General features: G+C 41.4%; 1 protein-coding gene across 2 annotated transcripts in view; it reads left to right on the top strand.

Moving 5' to 3' along the window:
* CUX1 (cut like homeobox 1) overlaps positions 1-21,247 on the top strand; it is a 3,879,009-nt gene that overhangs the window by 1,920,278 nt on the left and 1,937,484 nt on the right. For both annotated transcript variants that reach the window (XM_044054027.1, XM_044054028.1), the window contains exon 10: positions 4,683-4,787. In XM_044054027.1, the coding sequence (XP_043909962.1) occupies positions 4,683-4,787 (105 nt within the window). The remainder of the gene's footprint in view (positions 1-4,682; positions 4,788-21,247) is intronic.

Genomic DNA, 21,247 nt, shown 5'->3' with positions numbered 1-21,247 from the left:
TTAGGTTATGTGATATATAGCAATATATGTAAAGTTTAATATTTGCTAATGTTAATTTATTACAATTTCATTATTTTTATAAATGTACATTTGCCTTTGTTAGAAGTGATGATTCAATAAAGATGTTAAAAAAAAAAAAAGATATGCTTGTTGTGATTAAGGTATTCAACCGTCTAAACCATCTTTGGTCTTCAAGACCTCAAGTGCTTACAGACAGTACCAAAGTTATGTATCATTTCAGTAGGTAAGGGGGAACCAGATCCTAACCTTTTTGCAGATTAGCCATGTTGTCTTGAGATATAGCTTCACTGTCTGATGTTGGAGGCATCCTGCATTCCGTCAGAGCAAAATTGTGCAACAGACAAGCTGAGCAGGACCACAGAAGTCGCTCATGAATGGAAACTAAATCAGGGAGTCTTACACAATTTTATCCATCTGTTGGGAGTTGCTGAAGTAGCCCTCTTTGCCTCCTGTCTGAACAATCAACTGGCAAAAATCTGTTCTAGGATTTAATGGAAGACGGCCTGAAAGACAAATGCCTTTTCTTTTCCTTGGATAGGAATGTTCTTTGTGCTGTCACACTCTTTCCACTAATATCCAGGGAACTTCTGAAGATTCAGAAGGAATCCTCCAAGATCATTGTGGTGACACTGTTCTTGCCCAGGCAGCTGTGTTTTTCCCTTCTTTTGGAAATGGTCAAGGTAAATTACCACAAGCTTCTTCACAGACTGTATCTACTCAACACAAGAACAGGGGTGTTTGATATATACCCCAGCATCAGTCCTCTTCAATTGACTGCATAGATAATAAGGTCTTAATTCCCTTTAGATGCCTTTTTTGTCAGGATGTGCAACAAATGCTAATGGAGGCGATAAAGCCTGCTAATAGAAAATTGTATATCAGCAAATAGAAAACGATTTCTGGTTGGTGCCAACAACATAACCAGCACCCATTCACTGCTAGTTGTTCTCTGGTTTTGCAATATTTATATGAGTTACTATTCTATGGCCTTTTTTTATTCCTCTATCAAGGTTGAGTTATTGGCAATTTTAGCATGTCTGTCCATGGATCCTCCTCTTTCATTGAAATCTCCTGTCCAAATGTTCGTGAAAGATGTTTTGCATAAGAGGCCTTTAAGAAGACCATTTGTTCCTCCTTGGGATCTTAATTTTGTGTTAGAAAAGCTAATACATTCTCCATTTGAACAAGTAATCTGGCTGACTTGAGGTTCTTAACATGGAAAGCAGTTTTACTGATTGCTCTGTCCTCTGCAAGAAGAGCAGCTGAATTGCAAACACTTATGGTCAACCCTTTCCCATTTTCCATAGGGACTGGGTTTCTTTTACAGCGAATTTTTCTTTTATGCCTAAAGTGGTATCCAAGTTTAATTTAAGCCAAACTATCCATCTCCCTGTTTTCTTTCCTGAATCTAAAAACAAGGGAGAAAAGGATACTTGTCCACAGACAACTCGGGTACTGTCTTGACATCTAAGTCTTTCAAATATGTGGACAGTTGTTCATTTCCTGTGAGGGTAAAAAGGGACAACTGTATAAAAACAAAATGGTTTTCCGAGGCTGTTACTTTTTGTTATACTCACCGTAGCAAAATTATTCCTGTCAGGGGCAAGGCCTACCTTGCCAGGGCCTTGGCTTCATCTATTGCTTTTGGTAATGGGTTGGATTCTGTATGTTTTCTTGAAGCTGCCACTTAGTTCTCTGTGCATACTTTTACAAAGCTCTATAAGCTTGATTCCTTCTGTAGGTTCAGATCAGGTTTTGGTAGTACCATTCGCCAGGTGCTCCTGGACTCTTCTCCTTCCACTTCCCATATGTAGTTAGCTGTCATCAATTCCCCTAGTGATATGGACATCCTGCAAGAGGGTCTCACCCAGACAAATGACTGCTGCCAGAAACATAGCTCAAACTGAATGCCAAAAAATGCATCATCATCCCCTTTGGGGAGAGTGACATCCCCACAAATTATCACATTAATAACAAGGTCCTCAGCACGCAGTCAGTCGGGAGGGACTTGGGCTCATAGGTTGATAGCAAACTGACTTTTGACCCCTCGATGTTACCTCTGTTGTACAGATAGCTTTCTACATGGCCCACCTCATAAGTAAGGGTATCTCATCCAGGGACAAGGAGGTTATAACACCTCTGTATTCTTCCCTCATAAGATCCATTATTGAGTACAATGCCTCTTTCGGCATGTACCTCACAAAGCACATGCAGTGGGTGAGACTTCAGAGGTTCCTCACAAGGAGAACACAGGGCCTCAAACATCTGTCATACACAGATAGGCTAAAAGCCCTGTCCCTCTACTCAGTCTCATACAGTCTCCTCAGAGGTGACTTCTGTCTGGCATACAAAGCAATCTCAGACCTCGCCTTGATGAGCCTGCTGCATATCTGTAAGTCAAGCTCCACTCAAATAACCCGCACTTGCAACCTCAGCCTGGTCTGTGACATCAGTAGGACTTGTTGGCAGGAAAGATTTGTGTCCCAGAGACTCCCCCTTCTGTGGCATAGACTCCCATCTTTACATCAAGCATAGTACCTCATGAAACCCTTTTTAAGCACAACTTGGATAACTGGATGGGGAACAGAAGATACACCCCTGGGATTCCACCTGTCTCCCTGTTGGACAGGGGCATTGAGTGCTGACTTGTCAGAACATGAGCTAAATTCTTGGCTAGGCTTGTAAGGGCCACAGGTCCAATAGCCTAATAACTTCCTATGATCCTTTAAAGTAGTCTACCCATATATCTAAGACTACTGCAGCAGTGATCAGTGTGATGAATGTAGTCTAGTTGTGTAAGCTGAACTTACCATAATAATAGATATTCGAATGATCACTGCCACTGTAGCCACTCCATCCCCCCCACCCCTGTTTTTTGGTGCATTTATTATGCCAGGGTGTCGACATTTATTTTTGTTGTTACTAGCATTATACTTTCAGTGCTTGGCCTTCTCTCTCTGTCTCTCTCTGCTCTCAGGAAATTTCTGAAGGGCTTCATGCCCAAACTTGTCTTTTAGTCAGCTCAGTTCAAGCTGCTTGACAGTTTGGGCACGTTGAAGGTACTCTTGACACTTTGGAAGCTGTCCTGCTATTATGTCCTTGGCATAATATAACCCATGTAGCCAAGGCTACCGCAACAGTGGTCATTAAAACATCTATTGTTCTAGTATGTTCAAATTATACAACTCTGCTTTCCTAGCTGTCTAACTAAAGGATTCTAATGTATTCATTTTAGTGTCATTGTTACATTTCTATTTCTGTATTTAAGATAATATCCAAAAACAGCAAGCAACCAGGTACCAAAACACAAAGACCAGTAATCCACACTAGCACCTCTGTCAAGTGAAGCGATAAAGCCACGGATAAAATCTTCAGTGAACACTTGTTTATTTAGCAGATTCCAACAGTTGCAGAACCACCAGCACTAACACAAAACACACAAATGTCTTGAAAGTGAAACCACCACAGTACAGTAAGGTTTGCCAACTGTCCAGAATTCTTCCAGACTGTCCGTAATTAAGTGATACTGTCCAGAAAACAGATTGCCTTTTCTGGACAGTGTATTGTCTGGAAAAATAAAATCAGTTATCAACAGCAGAGCCCTGTTTGGGTGTAACTGTTTCCACCAATATCATACAGCATTCAATGCGCAGCACTGAGCGTTGAACTAAACAACTGGAATAAAGCTGGACAACTAAAGGCTTCTGGATAAACACACCATCTCCCTGTAACTAACTGGTAGTGTTGCTTAACTACGAAGGATGCTGTTTCTGATTTGTAGATGGCCCACATCTGATGAAGTGTATCAAATGAAAACGTAGACTTTAAGACTTTGTGTTTTGTGTTAGTGCTGGTGGTTCTGCAACTGTTGGAATCTGCTAAATAAATGAGTTTTCACTGAAGATTTTAACCGTGGCTTTATTGCTTCGCCTGACAAAGGTACTAGTGTGGATTTAAGATAATATACTATAGGGAAATTGTAGAAGTTGGTAGTATATCAGTTTTTGTATTTTCAGACTACTCTCTTGGGCAAATGGTGTGTAACAGTGGGTCTTAGTTGCTTATACTTCACTCCTGTTAATGCTAGCTTTGTCATTTGTCACTGAAATATTCTTTATTTGGCCTCCGTTAAGGAGTTCAGGCAGTTAAATAGAAACATTTCTGTAGTGTGAAGTTGAAGAAATGTTTGTATACTTTAATTTTGTGTTAAATTATACTAGGATTGTCTGTTTTGAAGGTATGTATGGACGTGCAGAACAAGTGTGTTTGAATTTTGCATTTGCCTTTTCAAATTGCTCCCACGGTACATCTTCAGTAGAGCTTCTCTGGTCTATGAACCAAGAAAGAAATTGAATAAAATGGCTCCATTTCCACATATATTTACTCAGATGGGAAAATTCACTGGGCCGCAACATTAACATCAGCAGGGGATTCCTTGCTTCTAGCGTTAAATTACTGTCATAATCGCTCAATTATTTTTTCCTTGTATGGTTTAAAATCAAAATCCATCTCTTTCTGTATTTTTAAGCATTTATTAAGTTGAGTATTCAAAAAAATCAATTATGTTTAACCATGCATGAACTGATGAATTTGCTTGTAATAATTGTCATATGTTAAAACTGAACATGTTTTCCATTTTCTCTCTTTTTCGTTCTCTCAAGAGGGCAGAGGTGTCTCAGAGAGAAGCAGAGGCCTTACGGGAGCAGCTTTTATCTGCTAATAAATCTCTGCAGCTTGCCACACAAATCCAGAAAGCTCCAGACGTGGTGAGGGAAACATTTAAGTGCAGAGTGACTTTTCACTAAAATCTTTAGTTTGGCAGTCTGATTAAGTTTTCAGAGCTGTAAATTAAACTGACGAATGTTCTGAGTTGTGTAGCAATTGCATTTTATATGTTTATTAATATTACATGCTGTCCCATATTTACAACTTATATGCATGTATGCTTCCATCTATCTATAAAATGTGCGTACAGTGTGTGTTAATCAAATATTTATTGTAATATTAGCAACAACACTTGAGAGAGACTGTGTGGTTTCATTGTAATTTATTTACTGTGACTTTGTGCACTGTATGTTATTTATGGTACGATAATACAATTAATTCCAGGTAAATGACTCAACATCCTGCTCAGGTAAGTGACTCAGTTGTGAGGCCATTTTTTCTGGTAAATATCTTATGCTGTATACCCCCCCCCCCTTGTGTATCCCTTCACAGTACTAATCCCTCTTCCAGTGTTCTTGTGAACCATTTTCTGCAATAATTCTGGGTAAAGCCAAAAATAATGGGGTGACAAAGGCCCCAAATCAGGGTTAGAGTTTAAGTATTGTGGTTATAAACTTAGAAAGTCACTAAAATAACAGGTCTTACATTGGCATGTATTTTCTGCAGGATATGAAGTGTGAAACTCAAATGGCTGTCATTTATTATTTGACTTCAATCTTCAGTGATCTACCATAAAATCACAAATGTTATGAGGAACACAAAAATATGAGGCAAAAGTTTGGACAGTTAACAGGAATGTCTGCAATAGAGGCCCCACATCTCTCTCTCTCACCCTGTCTCTCACCTTCCCCTATTTAAAAATGGGGTGTGGCCTCCTCCACCTGGGGCAGGTGTTGGTCCTCCTAGATTCCACACATCCCATAGCAGTCTGTAGAGGGCAGTATACCTTGTGTGTGTGTGTGTGTGTGTGTGTGTGTGTGTGTGTGTGTGTGTAAGTATACATACATGTGTCATAATGCGCACTCATGAGTTAAATTGTGCAAACCTGCAGTAATACAAGTAAAAATGAATCAAACGTCTGGAACCCATGTATTTTGTGTATAAAGTAGCAGGTTATAACACTGTGGAGGTTCTTTCTTGACAAGTGCAGTTTATTTACAGTAAAGTGTGAAATCAAAGTTAATTTCCTGCTTAAGTAAAAAATAAGAACACATCTGCATTGTACATCTCTGGTCAACTTATTGCACCTCTTGAGTTTTCTGTTCTAATGTAAGTTTTCCAAATAAGGACCACAATTGTTGCAGTCTGTTTATCTGTTTATATTCATTTTTTTTAACTGGGAAGTTCTACTGGGTATAGAACCCCTTTTTGTCAGAGGCCCTGAGAGAAAAGCTCCATTTCTTCAGTATAATACAAAATACAGTATAAATTAACATGTGGTTGAAACATTAGTATTATATTTGATATTGCAATGTTAGAAAATTGTAAAAAGCATCATATTGAACTGGTTCACATTATATGCATTTTGAATAAAAGAATACATTCACAGTAGTACAATCACACTGGTGCAGTGCATTAGCACTGCCGGTACCATCAGAATATCTTGTTAAAATGTAATATAGCATATACAAGCATTTGTAGTAGATAAGTTGTAACCATGGATATGCATGAGTAAAAGGATGTAGATACTTGTAAGTGGGAGTTAGACAAAATGTTCAGGATGCGTTAGGGTAATGTACCTTTTAAGGAGGTAGAGTAATAAGTAGCATATTGTAGGTGTAACTGTGTTAGTTGTGGACCTTAGTGTCAAAAGTGTTGGAATGAGTAGGGACTTGGTCTATGTACATTTTATTTACAATTGAATCGTCACTGTTTGTTACTAAAACCCAAATACTTTGGGAACCAAGAGAGATGTGGGACAGTGGTTATAAGGGAGAAGGTTGATTTTGTTTGAGTTAACCTGGTGACGAGTAATAACATAGCCAGGTGTCTTTGAGATGATGTTTAGTTAATCTTTGAAAGTAGACAAGTTGTTATTGAGTCTTAGTAGTATAGGTAGTGATTTGCAGAGTTTAGGAATGTGAATTGAGTAAATGGCTTCCCCTGTTGAGTTACTAGCTTTGTTAGTAGCTATTAGACTGGACTTATTAATGGGGTAAGTATTTTTTAGGGGTGGGACACCTGTTAGGATTACGTGCAAAATTGTTGGCAACAAATAGCTCTGAGCAACTGAGGTGATGAAGTACCTCTAGTCAGTCAAGTTTTTTGAGGGCAGTTTAGTGATGGGCCCTATAAGGGAGGTTACTGGCATACACTGTGCAGCATCATTGTAGCTTGGAGATAGGATGGCATGGAGGTTTACATGTATAGGGGAAGCATAAAACAGTGTATGAACTGATGCTGTAATTTTGTACTAGATTCAGTGAGGCATTTGATATAATGTTCTAAGTTTTTGATGTGTTTTTATGATTACTTAATGTATATGCAGATCAAATTTTAGATTTTTGTCTGTAGTAGCACCTAGCAACTTTGTATGTGTAACCCTTTAAGTCTCTGCATTGCCTGAGGAATTGAGTTTGATGTCCAGGTTGGTGTCTGAGTAAGATTTAGGGGTAAAGAGAAACCATTTTCTAGTATTTCCCAGAAGTTGGGAGCTACCTGGCCAGGCTTCAATGGAAGAGAAGAGCTCTTGGGTAACTAGAGTTTAGACAGTTTGTCAGCTACACTGATGAGGATTGTCATCCACTTACTAAATAAGGGATGCATGCATAGAGGCTTTTCAGATGCCATTTATGAAAATAATTAAACCGTAAAGGTTCTAAGCTGGGTCCTAGAGGTGCCCTAACTGACTGGAAGAAAGGAAGATAGAGCTGATTACCACTGTACAATTTGGTGTCTCTTGATTAAGTAGTTGTGGAACCGTTAGAGGCTAGGGTGTGAGAGACCTATACACTATTTTGTGGAGCAGTTTGGCCAAGCCACAAATACCAAGGAAACCATTTTGCCATTGTTTCTTGTAAGATTAATGGTAGTGATAGAGTCCAAGGGGGTAGTTATTGTGCTATGATTTGGTCTAAATCCATGTTTAATAAGAAAGGGAGAGAGAATTCTGTTATCTGTAAGGTATTGGAGCAGTTGACTGTCAACCAATTTTTCTAAGATTTTTGAAAGAGAAGGAAATAAAGTAGTTGGTCTGTAATGTGGTAGCACTACAAAGTGTCCTCTTTTGTGTAAGGACAGGATGTAAGTTTTTTCCAGATAGCAGGGATACAGTTTTCTTGAACTGACCTGCTGATTAATATGAGTACTGGGTAGGCCACTGCATTTGTAATGGTTTTGAGGTACTCTGCTGGGACATTATCAATGGCTAGGCTGGTGGGCTTTAATTTAAAACAAAGTTTTTTATTGTTTATGTCGGGAATGGTTTTAGAGTTATTGCGGATGTCGTCATGCAGATAGATAAGACAGTATAACTGGTGTTTTTTTATGAGTTTTGCAACAGTTTGGATGAACTGAGTGTTGAAACTGGTGGCAGTAACTTCTGCAGAAAGGTTGGGGTTGGGAGTAGGTTGTTTTTCTCTGCCAGGGTGTAGTAGCTTATTTGTGGAGACCCAGAAAACTTTAGGGTTGTTATAGTTAGAGTTTTGAAGTGCAAGATGGTCTATTTTTGTCTACAATGACTTTACTTTTAATTAGGTTACAGACGCCTGAATGTCTGATGGCTTTGTTCTGTTTTCTGTTTTAACCAAGATTTCCAGGCTATATCTCTTTTATGGATTAATTCTTTAGTTGATTGTGTTAATCATGAGACAGGATTTACTTTTGCTCTCTTTTTTTGTCATAGAGGGGGTGCATTCTGTTGAATATGTTGAGAAAGATTTGATTAAATTCCATTGTTGCATCAGCAGGTGTTTAATCATGTTAAATTTACACAGTTTTAGGTTACATATGAATGCTTTTACATCGGATTTTGTGAGGTTGCAGTCTATGTTATAGTGGTGTTTTGGGATACATATGGGGGTGCCTATAGGCATACATTGGTAGTTGGTCACCAAGTGTGTCTGAGAGAGAGCCAGTTGATGTAAGTTTACTAGGGTCAGATGCTTGAATCTGTTTTATTATTGATGAGTTATGTAATTTATGTTACCTGCTAGGGATAGCGATACGTCGAGTGAATCCATATGTATTTATCTAGTATTGATTTTTGTTCATGGTGATTGAATTCCAGTCTGTTAGTCACCTAAAAGAATGGTTTCCTGGGGGATACTACTAACTGCCTAGAAGAGTATCTGTTAAGGCTATAAGGATGTTATTGCCTGGGGGATGTATGAAGCAGTAAAGCAGATGTTTTTATTGTTAAGTTTGAGGCAGGAGCTAATCAGTTCTCATTACTGAACTGGAAAGTGCTGTGTTGGTGGGGGTTAAGGTAAAGTGTGTTAGGATAAAAAAAAAAAAGGCTACTCCACCTGTTTTATCTTTCCTATCAGTATGTAATTCAAGTTCTTATTTCTGGTTTTTAGTTTAGCCAACTTTCAGTTATGGAGGGGATGTCTGGGGAGTGGTCAGAAATCCATGCAACTTGCTTTATGAGTTTACTGTACATAGAATGATATTAAGAAGTTTAGAGCAGCTTTATAGTATGTTTTCGGATGTGAGTTGATTAAGATGCATTTTGGACCAGCCCTGAATATCCCCTCTCTGAATTATGGTGCATGATAGGATGCAAGTGGAAGAAAAGTATTTTGTTTTGGCTTGTGGTATTTGGATAGTTTGTGCTGTTTCAGTTTCAGGCAAGTCACCTTGAAAGGTGAATGTCAGTGTAGCTGTATAGGGTGGGGGTAATTCTTACTTTATAGCCATTGGTGTCTTGTGTAAATGATGGGTGAGAGGAGGTTGGGATGAAGGAGAGAGTGGTAAGATGTTGAGTATGAGAGAGAGAGAGAGTATTAGGGTAGCAATTAGTAGATTAATGAACATTGTGCAGTTCGGAATAGTTGCTCTTTGAGAATGAGATGATTATGTAAAGTTACTGAAAACGTTTGATAGAACATAAGGTGGAGTATGTGTATGTTGCATTGGTTGGTTGCTACTGGTATGCTGCAATTCTTTTGTGTTAATCTGTGTAGGCAATGTTATGAGTGTGTTGATCACAGAGTTTTTGTTGCAGTTTAAGTCGGGCTACATTGCAGTCCCAGATGGATCCCCAGATAGTCTCTTGGTACTCCTTGAGTAAATCCACAGGACTTCCAGCAGATCTTTTGGTGTCTCCATAACTCCCTTTGATGAGGGTCCACCAAAAATCCCCACACACTTCCTTAAAATCCATCTTTATGAGACGCAGATACCTGTGATCACACTGACTATAAGCTGCATTTTTAACAGCTTTTTCAGCTGATTTTACATTTGTCTGGGCTGTTGCAAGATTTTGCTACCATAATATACTGTCTGTACTTACTGTCATCATGATGTTCATCGTGCATACAGCTGCAGTCATAACAGATGGGTTCTCCTGCCGTCAGGCGGGTCCTCGGTCGGCCGAATTCCAAAGTCTAGGTCCGGCGTCGGTTGTCGTCGCTTTCTTTCCTGACGTCAGTGCGACAGGGGTACATAGGACACAGCCGACGCCATTTTCTTCAGTCTTTTTTGCCGCGCGGTGCCCAAAGCAGAAGCAGTTCCCAAGTGCCGGTCGGCCAGCTACTGAAATTATGAAAATTTGGAAACCGAAGTCTTCTTTAAAGCTAAGTACCCCGTTGGGGAAACTTTTCTTGCCTCAGACCGATGTCAGACAAAGTTAACATTTGTATTTCTTGTGGGAAGCAAATACCGCATAAGGATTTCCATTCCCTCTGCATACCTTGTTTAGGCCCAGACCACGACGTCTCGGGCTGTCGCTTTTGTGCTACTTTCAATAAACGCACTATTAAGCATCGGGCGGAGTTCGCCAAGCACTTTTTTGGTAAAGCTTTTAATTATAAAATGTCGTCGGAGACTCCGACTACTGTTTTGTCCAAAAAACGCAAGGACAAAGACCGACACGCGAGGTCCGCGGTCTCCATCGACACCACGCCAAAACCGGCTACACGTGGTCCGGTTCTCAGCGAGGCGCCTATGCAGCCCCTGACTACCGACGACACTTCTCTGGCGGTGTCTTCTGTAACCGAGACCGCAGGTTCCTCGGCCCATACCCTGACTACAGCTACCGAAGCCACTGTGAGTGTTGAGCCTCTTAATGTGGACAGGTCCACTTCCACCCATGGTGTCTTCAGACCTTCATCTTCCTTTTCCATAAAGGCCTTTACTAAGTCTAAATCAGCCATGCATTCCAAGAGGCCTGTTGCACAGGGCCCATCTCCAGGCCCCATGCCTAAAAAGCAGATGCTCAAAATGGCTGAGGATTTAATTACTCTTATCAGGGGTTCCCCTCCGGACAAGAGACCCAGAGTGGAGGAAGATTCTCCCTCTTCTGACCAGGGCTCCATTATTTCAGAACATTCTGATGAAGAGGAACACTCGTACTCCCCTTTTGAAGATTCTGATGCAGAGCAGTCCATTCCTTCTGTATCCCCCCCCAGAGAATTTTTCTTTCGGGGAAACCTTGCATACCTTGAGGGAACACTTCCATTGGGAAGGCCAAGATTTTTCAGATTCCAAGAAAAGGCTTAGGGAATTTCTTTTGCTACCTCAGCACAGACTTCTGGCGATACCTCCTGTCTTGGACATACTTGATGATGTTTACTCGGAGGCTTGCCTTAATCCGGATTCCCTGCCTCCTGCCCCAGTCAAGCCTGATAGGTACTACAGAGTTCCTAACTCACACCAATTTCTTTACAAAAGCCATAATGCTGACCCTGAAACCATTTCTCAAGGCCCCAAGGGAATGAAGGCCTCTACTGCTAAGAATCCATTACCTTCCGAGAGAGAGTCTAGATTCTTAGAAAGGTGGGGAAAAAAGGTATATACCTCGGCCACCCTAGCCATGAGGGCCTTAAATTGTCAGTTCCATATGCTTAAATATCAGCAGTTTCTGTTATCACAATTAAGGAATAAAATGTCACAACCTGAACAACCAGATTTGAAGGAGTTGCAGAATATGATGCATAGTGCAGAACAAGTGGGTAAACACACCTTACAATGTGGCTATGATGCTCTAGAGGCCTCAAGTAGAGCTGCTGTTACAGGATCAGTCATTCATAGACATGCCTGGCTTAGGGAACAAACCTTGCCTGATCATGTTAAAGCTAAACTTCTAGATGCTCCTTTACAAAAGGATGTATTATTTGGTCCTAATGCTGAGGAGATACTACGGAAAATGGAAGAAAAAGCTAAATCTATGCAAACTGTCAAAGCTTTTCTACAGGTCCAACCACCACGTTTTAGCAGAAATTGGCCTTCAAAAAACTGGTCCTTTCCAGCCACAGACAAGCCCCAAAGAGGTAGATACAGGCGCACAAGGGGCAGAGGACAATCTCAAGGATCATATAGAGGCAGACAATGGCAATCTCCAGCACCAAGAGGTGGCGAAGACAGCGCACAACAATACAGGAAACAAACCCAATGACTTTCCCCTTTGCATGCCAAGCAAGGCTCAGGTGGCAGCACCCTTGGGAGGAAAGCTGGCATTATTTTCAAAAAATTGGCATATTGTCACAAAAGACAAATGGATCCTGGACATTATAAACAGAGGCTACAGATTTCATTTTCACACTCTTCCAAAATGAGAGGCATGCCGAACCTGCCACACAATCAAAGGGCAGAGGCTCAAATACAAATTTCAAAGCTCATGGACATGAAAGCTATTCAAGAGGTACCTACTCACGAACAAGGTCAAGGTTTTTATTCCAGACCATTCCTGGTACCAAGGAAGGGAACCGATTGGAGACCCATTTTGGACTTATCCATCCTAAACACATTTCTACTCGTACCAAAATTCAAGATGCTCACCTTACAGCAGCTTCTTCCCATGCTGGGCAAGGAGTCTTGGCTGGTAACATTGAACCTCAAGGAGGCATACCTGCATGTCCCAATGAGACAAAGCTGCAGAAGATACCTCAGATTTCTTGCAGGTTCAATCCACTATCAATTCTCTGCATTGCCCTTTGGCTTATCTACTGCGCCCAGAGTATTCACGAAATGCCTGGCATCAGTAATTGCCTACTGCAGACTTCAAGGGATACAAATTTACCCTTATTTGGATGATTGCCTGATCCAAGCGGACAGCAAACACATACTTCTGGAACATCTGGCTTATGTAACACGGTTATTGAATTCTCTGGGATACACAGTCAACAAAGAGAAATCCAGGCTAACACCATCTCAGAAAATAATTTTCCTGGGTGCCAACTTGGACACAAACACCCATATGGCCTATCTTACGCCAGAAAAACAGGGGCAACTAACTCAGTACTTCAAGATGCTAGCAAATTGTACCAGGCTAACTGCAAGGAAAATCCTGCAGGCTCTGGGCTTCATGGCATCTTGCATTCTTCTAATCCCATGTGCAAAGTTGCATATGAGGAAACTTCAATGGTACCTAAAAAACCTATGGTTTCAACACAGCCACAGTTTGGAAACAATAATACCACTAATTCCATGTTTGCAAAAGGAATTTCTATGGTGGGCCCAAGCATGCCAAACAAACACAGGTCTACCATTCTGCAAGCCTCCAGCAAATCAAGTCATCACAACAGACGCCTCAGACTACGCCTGGGGGGCACACATGACAGACAGGTGCATTCAGGGCAAATGGTCCCAAAAGGAAAAGCACCTTCACATCAATCAAAAGGAAATGCTAGCAGTGATAAATGCAATTACAGCTTTCAAGGACCTCCTGCATCCAGGGCAATTATTGATAAGAACAGACAACACCACAGTAATGTGGTACATAAACAAACAAGAAGGAGCACATTCATACCCCCTGTGCAGGCTGGCCATGTCACTTTGGAACATGGCTCTGGAATGGCAAATCGATCTTCAAGCACAGTATCTGCCAGGTTTGGAAAACACGCTGGCAGACAATCTAAGCAGAAATATGACAGACCCACACGAATGGAAGTTGCATCCTCAAGTGTTTACAAAGATAATCCAAGCGTGGGGAAGGCCAGACATAGATCTCTTTGCCTCCCACAGGAATCATCAATTGACAAAATTCTGCTCAAGGACATTTCATCCAAAGGCCTGGAGAGTGGACGCCCTTTCTTTCAGTTGGGCAGCACGGACAGTTTACGCCTTCCCACCTATGCCTCTACTGCCCAAGGTGCTCTTGAAAGCAAGAGCAGACAGACCAAAGATGATACTGATTGCTCCAGACTGGCCAAGACAACACTGGTACCCACTCCTGAGGAGCCTAACACATTCTCCTCCCTGGACCCTGCCTCTAATGCCTCTTCTCCTGACTCAGCACAGCTACAAAACTCTTCACAGTCAGCTGAAAACACTCAATCTGGCTGCATGGAAAATTCCTTAACACCACAACAGACCCTACTCTCCAAGGAGGTGCAGGATGTCATTTTGGAGGCCAGAAGGCCATCTACTAGAAAAGCTTACTCCAAAAAATGGAAACGGTTTTGCTTGGAATGAGAAAAAGGGCCAGGATCCTAGAAAACTGAATTTGCCTCAGATATTACAGTATCTAGCTGAGCTGTTGAACAGTGGACTTTCATTTTCCTCCATCAAAATCCATGCCTCCGCCATTTCTGCAGAATACAACACTGATCCACCCTTATTCTCTCACCCACTCTTAAGGCAGTTCCTCAGAGGGGCTAAGAATATAAGACCTCCAAGGAAACAACCAATACCAGCCTGGGATCTTAATTACATTCTAGAAAAATTAACATTGCCTCCCTTTGAACCAGCTGCCTCAACAGATTTGCAATATTTGTCCTGGAAAACAGCTTTCCTTCTGGCTATTACCTCAGCTCGTAGGGTCTCCGAACTACAAGCCCTCATGGCTGTGCAGCCCTTTCTCATCTTCCATCAGGACAGGGTTTCCCTACGAACCAACCCGTCATTTATGCCTAAGGTAGTATCCAGGGTAGCTTTAAATCAGGCCATACACTTACCTACCTTTTACCCCAATCCTCAAAACAAAGGGGAAAGGCTGCTACATTCCTTAGACATCCATAGACAGCTACGTTACTATTTGGACAGAACAAAGCCTTTCAGGAAATCAGAACAACTCTTTGTGTCCTATGCTGTAGGAGCTCAAGGGAAGCCAATTTCCAAACAGACAATTTCAAAATGGATAGGCCACTGCATACGGTTTTGTTACTCCTTTCATGGTAAATCTGTACCTACAGGCATCAGATCCCACTCCACAAGGGCCACAGCTACCTTTGCAGCCTTCCTCAGAGGAGTCCCTACCAAAGATATTTTGGAGGCAGACACTTGGAGTTCTGTGCATACCTTCACTAAACACTACCACCTACCTTTATACTCCAAAACTAGAGCAGGCTTTGCCACTGCTGTGTTGCAGGGCATTCTGGCTCCTCCCAGTTCCACCTAGTGCCTACCACCCTGTGCGTAGCTTTGGGATTCTACCCATCTGTTATGACTGCAGCTGTATGCACGATGAACATAGTACAGTTTTGTACCTACCATAAATGTAGATGTTCGAGTGCTAATACAGCTGCAGTCCAGGTTTCCCTCCTTCCCCTCTGGGTACAGACCTAGTGGCTAACTCCTCATCTTACAACCTGATTGGGTTATCCTTCTATGGTGTATTTGCTTGCAACTACTGATTTTTGATTATATTGCATTGCATGATTATATATTATATATATATATATATATATATATATATATATATATATATATATATATATATATATATATATATATATTGCCTTCCTTCTGGGGGCACCTGACATCTGGGGCAAGAAAGACTGAAGAAAATGGCGTCGGCTGTGTCTTATGTACCCCTGTCGCACTGACGTCAGGAAAGAAAGCGACAACAACCGACGCCGGACCTAGACTTTGGAATTCGGCCGACCGAGGACCCGCCTGACGGCAGGAGAACCCATCTGTTATGACTGCAGCTGTATTAGCACTCGAACATCTACATTTATGGTAGGTACAAAACTGTACTTTCTTAAGCCAGTGTTTAATGTATAAAATACATACACACTTTCACTTGTGAAACAGATGCTGTGCCACAGTGCCCCCCTCCAACACACACCCACTTCCTGGCTTAGAACTCCCGGTTCCCTTTTGAATGTGATGAGTTTATCAGACCAGTGTAATCCATCCCCATTCTTGTGGCTTTTGCCAGGTCTGTGCCTAAGGATGAAATGAAAAAGTTGTATAGATAAATTGCACAATTTGGTATTTGGTGTTTACATACTTTTGCTTGTACATCCACTGCAGGGGTGCATGCTCAGTTACTGTAGTAAAGCTACATCTCAAGAAATAGTAACATAGAGAGATTCTTGTGCACTTAAAAAAGGATATTCTTATTCTGTGGCTGAGTGTCTTGTCAGAGCCTTACTTAGCTTCCTACTTAAGGAGCAGACTGGATGTACCTGAACACTGACTTTCTGAGGTATCACAGCTCCTAGCCCTACTTTGAATATTGGTGAAAAACAAAAAAGGGTTTAGCAAAGTGAAGGGCAGCCAAGACTAGCTGGAAAAATAGATAGTTTTTAGTTGCTTAAAAGTTTCATCCACTTCTTCTGTCATCTTTATGTGGATAGGTGCCTTACCTTTTCATAGGTTTGTCAGAGGGCAAGGTTTGGTAGCAAAGTTGTGTACAAAGTGTCTGAGCAGCCTGCACATACTGAGAATGTTTTCAGTTCTCATCTGGTACTTGTTACAGGCCATTTTGTGACAGCAGTGCCCCTTTGTTAAATCTGCTGTGGTCAAAATCCTTGCTTTACATAGCAGTTAAGTGTATCCATTGTGGGCATTGGATAAGTGTCAAATTGGGATAAGTCATTAATTTTCTAGAAATCATTATTACATCTTATGGTGCAGGGACCAACATAATTGGACTGTTTCATTCACCTTGGGCCTCAATAGTAACTCCGTGTTTAAGTTTTTTTTTTTTTCACTGCTTTGATTATTGTTTTGCTTTGGGACGCTGGTAACCTGTATGATTTTAGGTTTATTTTCTCCTCTCACATAGTTTCAGTATGTTATTGATTTCATCTCCTGTCAAGATGCTGACATGGAAAACTGTCTTGGTGGCTTCAACCTCAGCATGATGGATCTTTGAACTGCAGTCTCTTATATGTACAGAGTTGTTCTTGTTTTTTATTTTTTTTAAGTAAGAACATGGTCACTTTATGCACTAACTAAATCTTCATGCCCAAAGTACTGAATGAATTGTCATTAAATCAATCCTTTCATCTACTAGTTTTCTTCCACCACAACATGGGGGTGATGTGCATAGGCAGCTTAGATTTTGCCTAGATAGAACAAAAATATGTAGTCATACTATCTTTTTGTTGCCTTTGCAAATGAAAAGAAAGGAAATTGTGTCACGAAACAGGCCATTTCCAAATGTGTTGCTAAGTGTATTGCCTTTTGTTACTTGCATTAAGCAAAACAAGTGTCAGAGCTCACTCTACTAAGGCCATGACTGCCATTATAACTGTCCTAAGGTAGTGCAGGGATCTCCTCAGCAGCAACTTGGTCATCAGTCTACAGTTTTGCCAGTCATTACAGTTTAGTTTTGCCAGTCATTACAGTTTATTGGCCATATACTAATGCCATGGCAGGATTAGCCTCTGTCACCCTGCATGGTTTGATGCCCCCTACCCCTTTTTTGTCAGACACCCAACATTGGCTAGGGATGAAAATCACCCAAGAGTCAATACTGCAAAACTGACATGTGAAGAGCATAGTATAGTTATGTTTGTAAATGTTTCACTTGATTCAGTGTTGCAGTACCAGTTCCCCTCTTTTTCATGACCTATACCCTGGGGTCGGGGTGGGTACCCTATTCACCGTGTTCTACTCCTTGTTTAAATCCTCTTCCTGATTCCCTAGTTTGGCACCTTGACATTGGATTGGGCTACTACTAAACAGGTCATACTGTGTACCTTTAACTATGGCTGCAGGGTGAGAATAGAAAGACCTGAAGATATAGCCTACCAGTTACCATTTATGTCACCAATGTTGTCATATTAGAAGAGAAGGGAATCTACAAAGCCAAAGTGAAAAGTTGCGACATCTGGTATTTGGGTCGACATCCTGGCTTCTTCAAGCAGGAAAATCCAAGAGTCACTACTGCATCAGTGAATCTGCTTGAACCATAGCTCTCGACTCTCCAGATTTTTGCCACATATTTTTGGTCTGTTCCTCATAAAATTTATGGTTTCCTGGCAATTCACTGGGGTGATCTGTGGATTGAAGTCACTAAATGACATACATTTGAGTTTCAGACTTCATATCCTTCAAAAATGCATGCTAACACAAATCATGTTATTCTAACAACTTTCTAAGTTTATATGAGCAATTTTTAAAATCTGTCCCTGTTTTTGGGCCCTAGTTTCTCCATTACGTCAGGCTTTGTCACTCTTAAGTATACTGATATGAAGTAGAACATCTTCACCTGTGAATTCAGGTACATAGGTTCATTGGTTCATAGGTTGGTACTAGGCTATTGGACCTAGGGCCTATACATGCCTAACCATAACAGTTCCCTGGCTATTTCTTCCCACAATATGTACTTCCCTGGACCCCTTTCTAGCAGGGCGACTGACATGATCCCCAGCGGGAATTTCCTATCTCCAATCCAGTCGTCAAGGTTCCTTTTGAAGAGGGCCAAAGAGGCGCTCTGCTTGACGTGTATGTGCAGTCTATTCCAGAATCTGGAAAGTCTCTGGGTCAGGAACTATCCCTCCAGCATGTTTTGTTCATTGTGATACCAAGGTTTAGATCCCTGGAGCGTGTCGCTCTGAGGGATTGGGATTTCTTTAAGTGTAGCATGTCCAACAGCTCTGGGTTTGACATGGCCTTGTATTTTAAGCAGAGATCGCCTCTGAGTAGATGATATGCGACAGAGTATAGCTGGAGTTTTTTTTTAGACAGTCAGCATAGGGCATCTGCTTTAGGCCTGTGATTCTTTTAGTGAGGTATTTCTGCGGCCTTTCCAGTTGTTGCAGATGTCTTGAGAGGTACATACCAAACGGGCCATTGTATTCTATAATGGGTCTAATGAGGGATGAGTACAGTGGGACAATGACCTCCTTTTTTCTGGATGAAAAGCCCTTAGTGATGAGGTGTGCCACATAGAAGGAGTTTCTGATTGTTGTGGCGATGTGAATATCAAAGGTGAGACCACTGTCCACCTGTGTCCCCAAGTCTCTTTTCACACTTTCAGAGTTTAGTGTACTGCCACCTATGTGGTAATTCACAGGTACATGTTTTTTCCCAAAGGGGATAACTGTACATTTTTTGGCATTGAGCTTGAGCCCATGGCTCTGGCACCAAGCATCTGTTTCTGTAAGGCCCTTTTGTAGAATATCCTCATCATTTGGAGATTCAGTAATGGCTCCCAGTTTGCAGTCATGTGCGAACTTTGTTAGCCAGAGTCCCTTAGTGTTAGCCTGCACTTCAGAGAAGTAGATGCTAAACAAGAGCGGTCCCAGGACTGAACCCTGAGATACTCCACTTGTCACTTATCTGGAGCTGGATTTGGAGTCGGCTACTTTTACAGTGTGGGTTCTGTCAGTAAGCCAGTTGGCAACCCATCGAATGACGTAGGGATTAATGCCTAGCTTAGTAAGTCTATCTATGATTCCAGAGTGGGGGATGGTGTCGAAGGCCTTGGCGAGGTCCAGATAGGCTGTGTGGACCACCTTACCCTCGTCTACAGCTCTGGAGACTGATTCGAAGAAGTCATTCAGGTTCCGGAGACAAGATCAGCCCTTCACGAACCCAAACTGGGTGGGGTTCAGTGTTTGAAGGTTGCCAATGTCTTTGTTTATAAGTTCCATGGCCTTGCAGATCAGGCTTGTCAGATTGATGGGGGCGGTAGTTCCCAGGGTCCAATGTGGATCCCCCCTTGTGGAGTGGGATAACTGTAGCTGTGTGCCACTCATTGGGCATGAAGCCTGAGATGAGGCTATGATAAACATGACACTTAGGTGAGGTGCCAGTTCATTTTGTAGTTCATGTAGAACACAGCCTGGTATGTCGTCTGGTCCCATGGATGCTGTATTCTTATCTTTGGAGAGTGCGGTTTTTACCTGTGTGGCTGTTATTACCGGAATTTGGCAATCTTTCGGTATTGAGATAGGCCCTTTAGTGGGTGAGAGGGGAGTGAAGTTGGCACTGAATTAATCTGCCAGGATATTGGCAATATCCTTGGGATCAGTATATTTAATGCCATTCTGCTGTAGCTCAGAACAGATCTGAGCATCGCCATTTAGATTCTTGACATAGCTGTAGAATGGCTTGTGGTTGTCTTAGGAATCTTTGGCAATTTTATTTATGTAAATAGCTTTGGAGGATTTTATGAGGGATCTCAGCTTCTTAGTGAGGCTAAGGGAGTTTTTTGCATCCTGGGAGTTTCCTCTTTTCTGCAACAGTTTCTTCCTTTTGTTGTAAAGTTTGTTTATGGCAGGGGACCACCAGATTGGCTTCCTCTTTTTGGAGGTGCTGTATTTTTCCCTAATTCCTTTCTGTAGAAAAAACTTATGCCAGTGACATTCTTTTGGTTTTGGCATTTCCCTCATGTTTACCTCAGTAACTTCTGTTTGTCTATATACCTACTGCTGAGGGTCCTCTTTGTAGCCAACCCTCTGTTTTGACAATACAAAGGAAAACCTTGATTTCAGTTCAGGTTCCCTTTCTTCTTTTAGGGGGTTTATTGCTCCCGATGTTTCATTTTTCTCTCTCTACACAGACATTCTTCATTACTTTATTGGCTGGGGTCTTCTGACAAGGTTCTTGTCTTCCACTTCCTTCACTGACTTCTTCCACTAACTTAACATCTGTTTTTTTTTTTTTTTTCTGGTTAGAGTCAGTAACAGGTTTCTGATCATTCACATTCTTCTATCCCTTCCAGACAAATTCCATATTCTAGTTTCTTTTGAACTTTCTCCACATATCCCCTTGTTTTTGCCAGGACTATGTTTTTTTTTAACAGTATGTTAGGTTGCCACCCCATTTTTTTCACTGTGGATATATTCAGGCCACAAACAGTGTTAACTGTGCTTCCTTCCCTGATAATTTCTGCATTCTGTTGAACTGGAAAAAAGTCTTGACTAGTCATGACGTCTTGTGTTTAATTAGGTATCAGCGCTACGGGATGCAGAGTTTGAATTTCTGTACGTTTTACATGTACATGTCCTTCTATTCCAGTATTGCAGTAACTATAACATGAGGGATTCCCTTTCTAGGCAACCCAAACATCTGGCCAGTATACCAAAGACTTAAGCTTCTGCTAGGTATGTGCAACATTGCATATAGAACAGCTGATGACAATAAATGTGACATCTGCACATACCATCCTCACAACTTCTCTGCCACCAGTCCGAATGACAGCTTCTACTGTCCG

This window comes from Protopterus annectens, chromosome 13.part0 (assembly GCF_019279795.1).
Source record: "Protopterus annectens isolate FY-2018-M chromosome 13.part0, PAN1.0, whole genome shotgun sequence".
In the NCBI taxonomy this organism is placed as follows: domain Eukaryota; kingdom Metazoa; phylum Chordata; order Ceratodontiformes; family Protopteridae; genus Protopterus; species Protopterus annectens.
The sequence above is the reverse complement of the archived record's forward strand: the minus strand, read 5'-3'. Positions and strand labels throughout refer to the sequence as shown.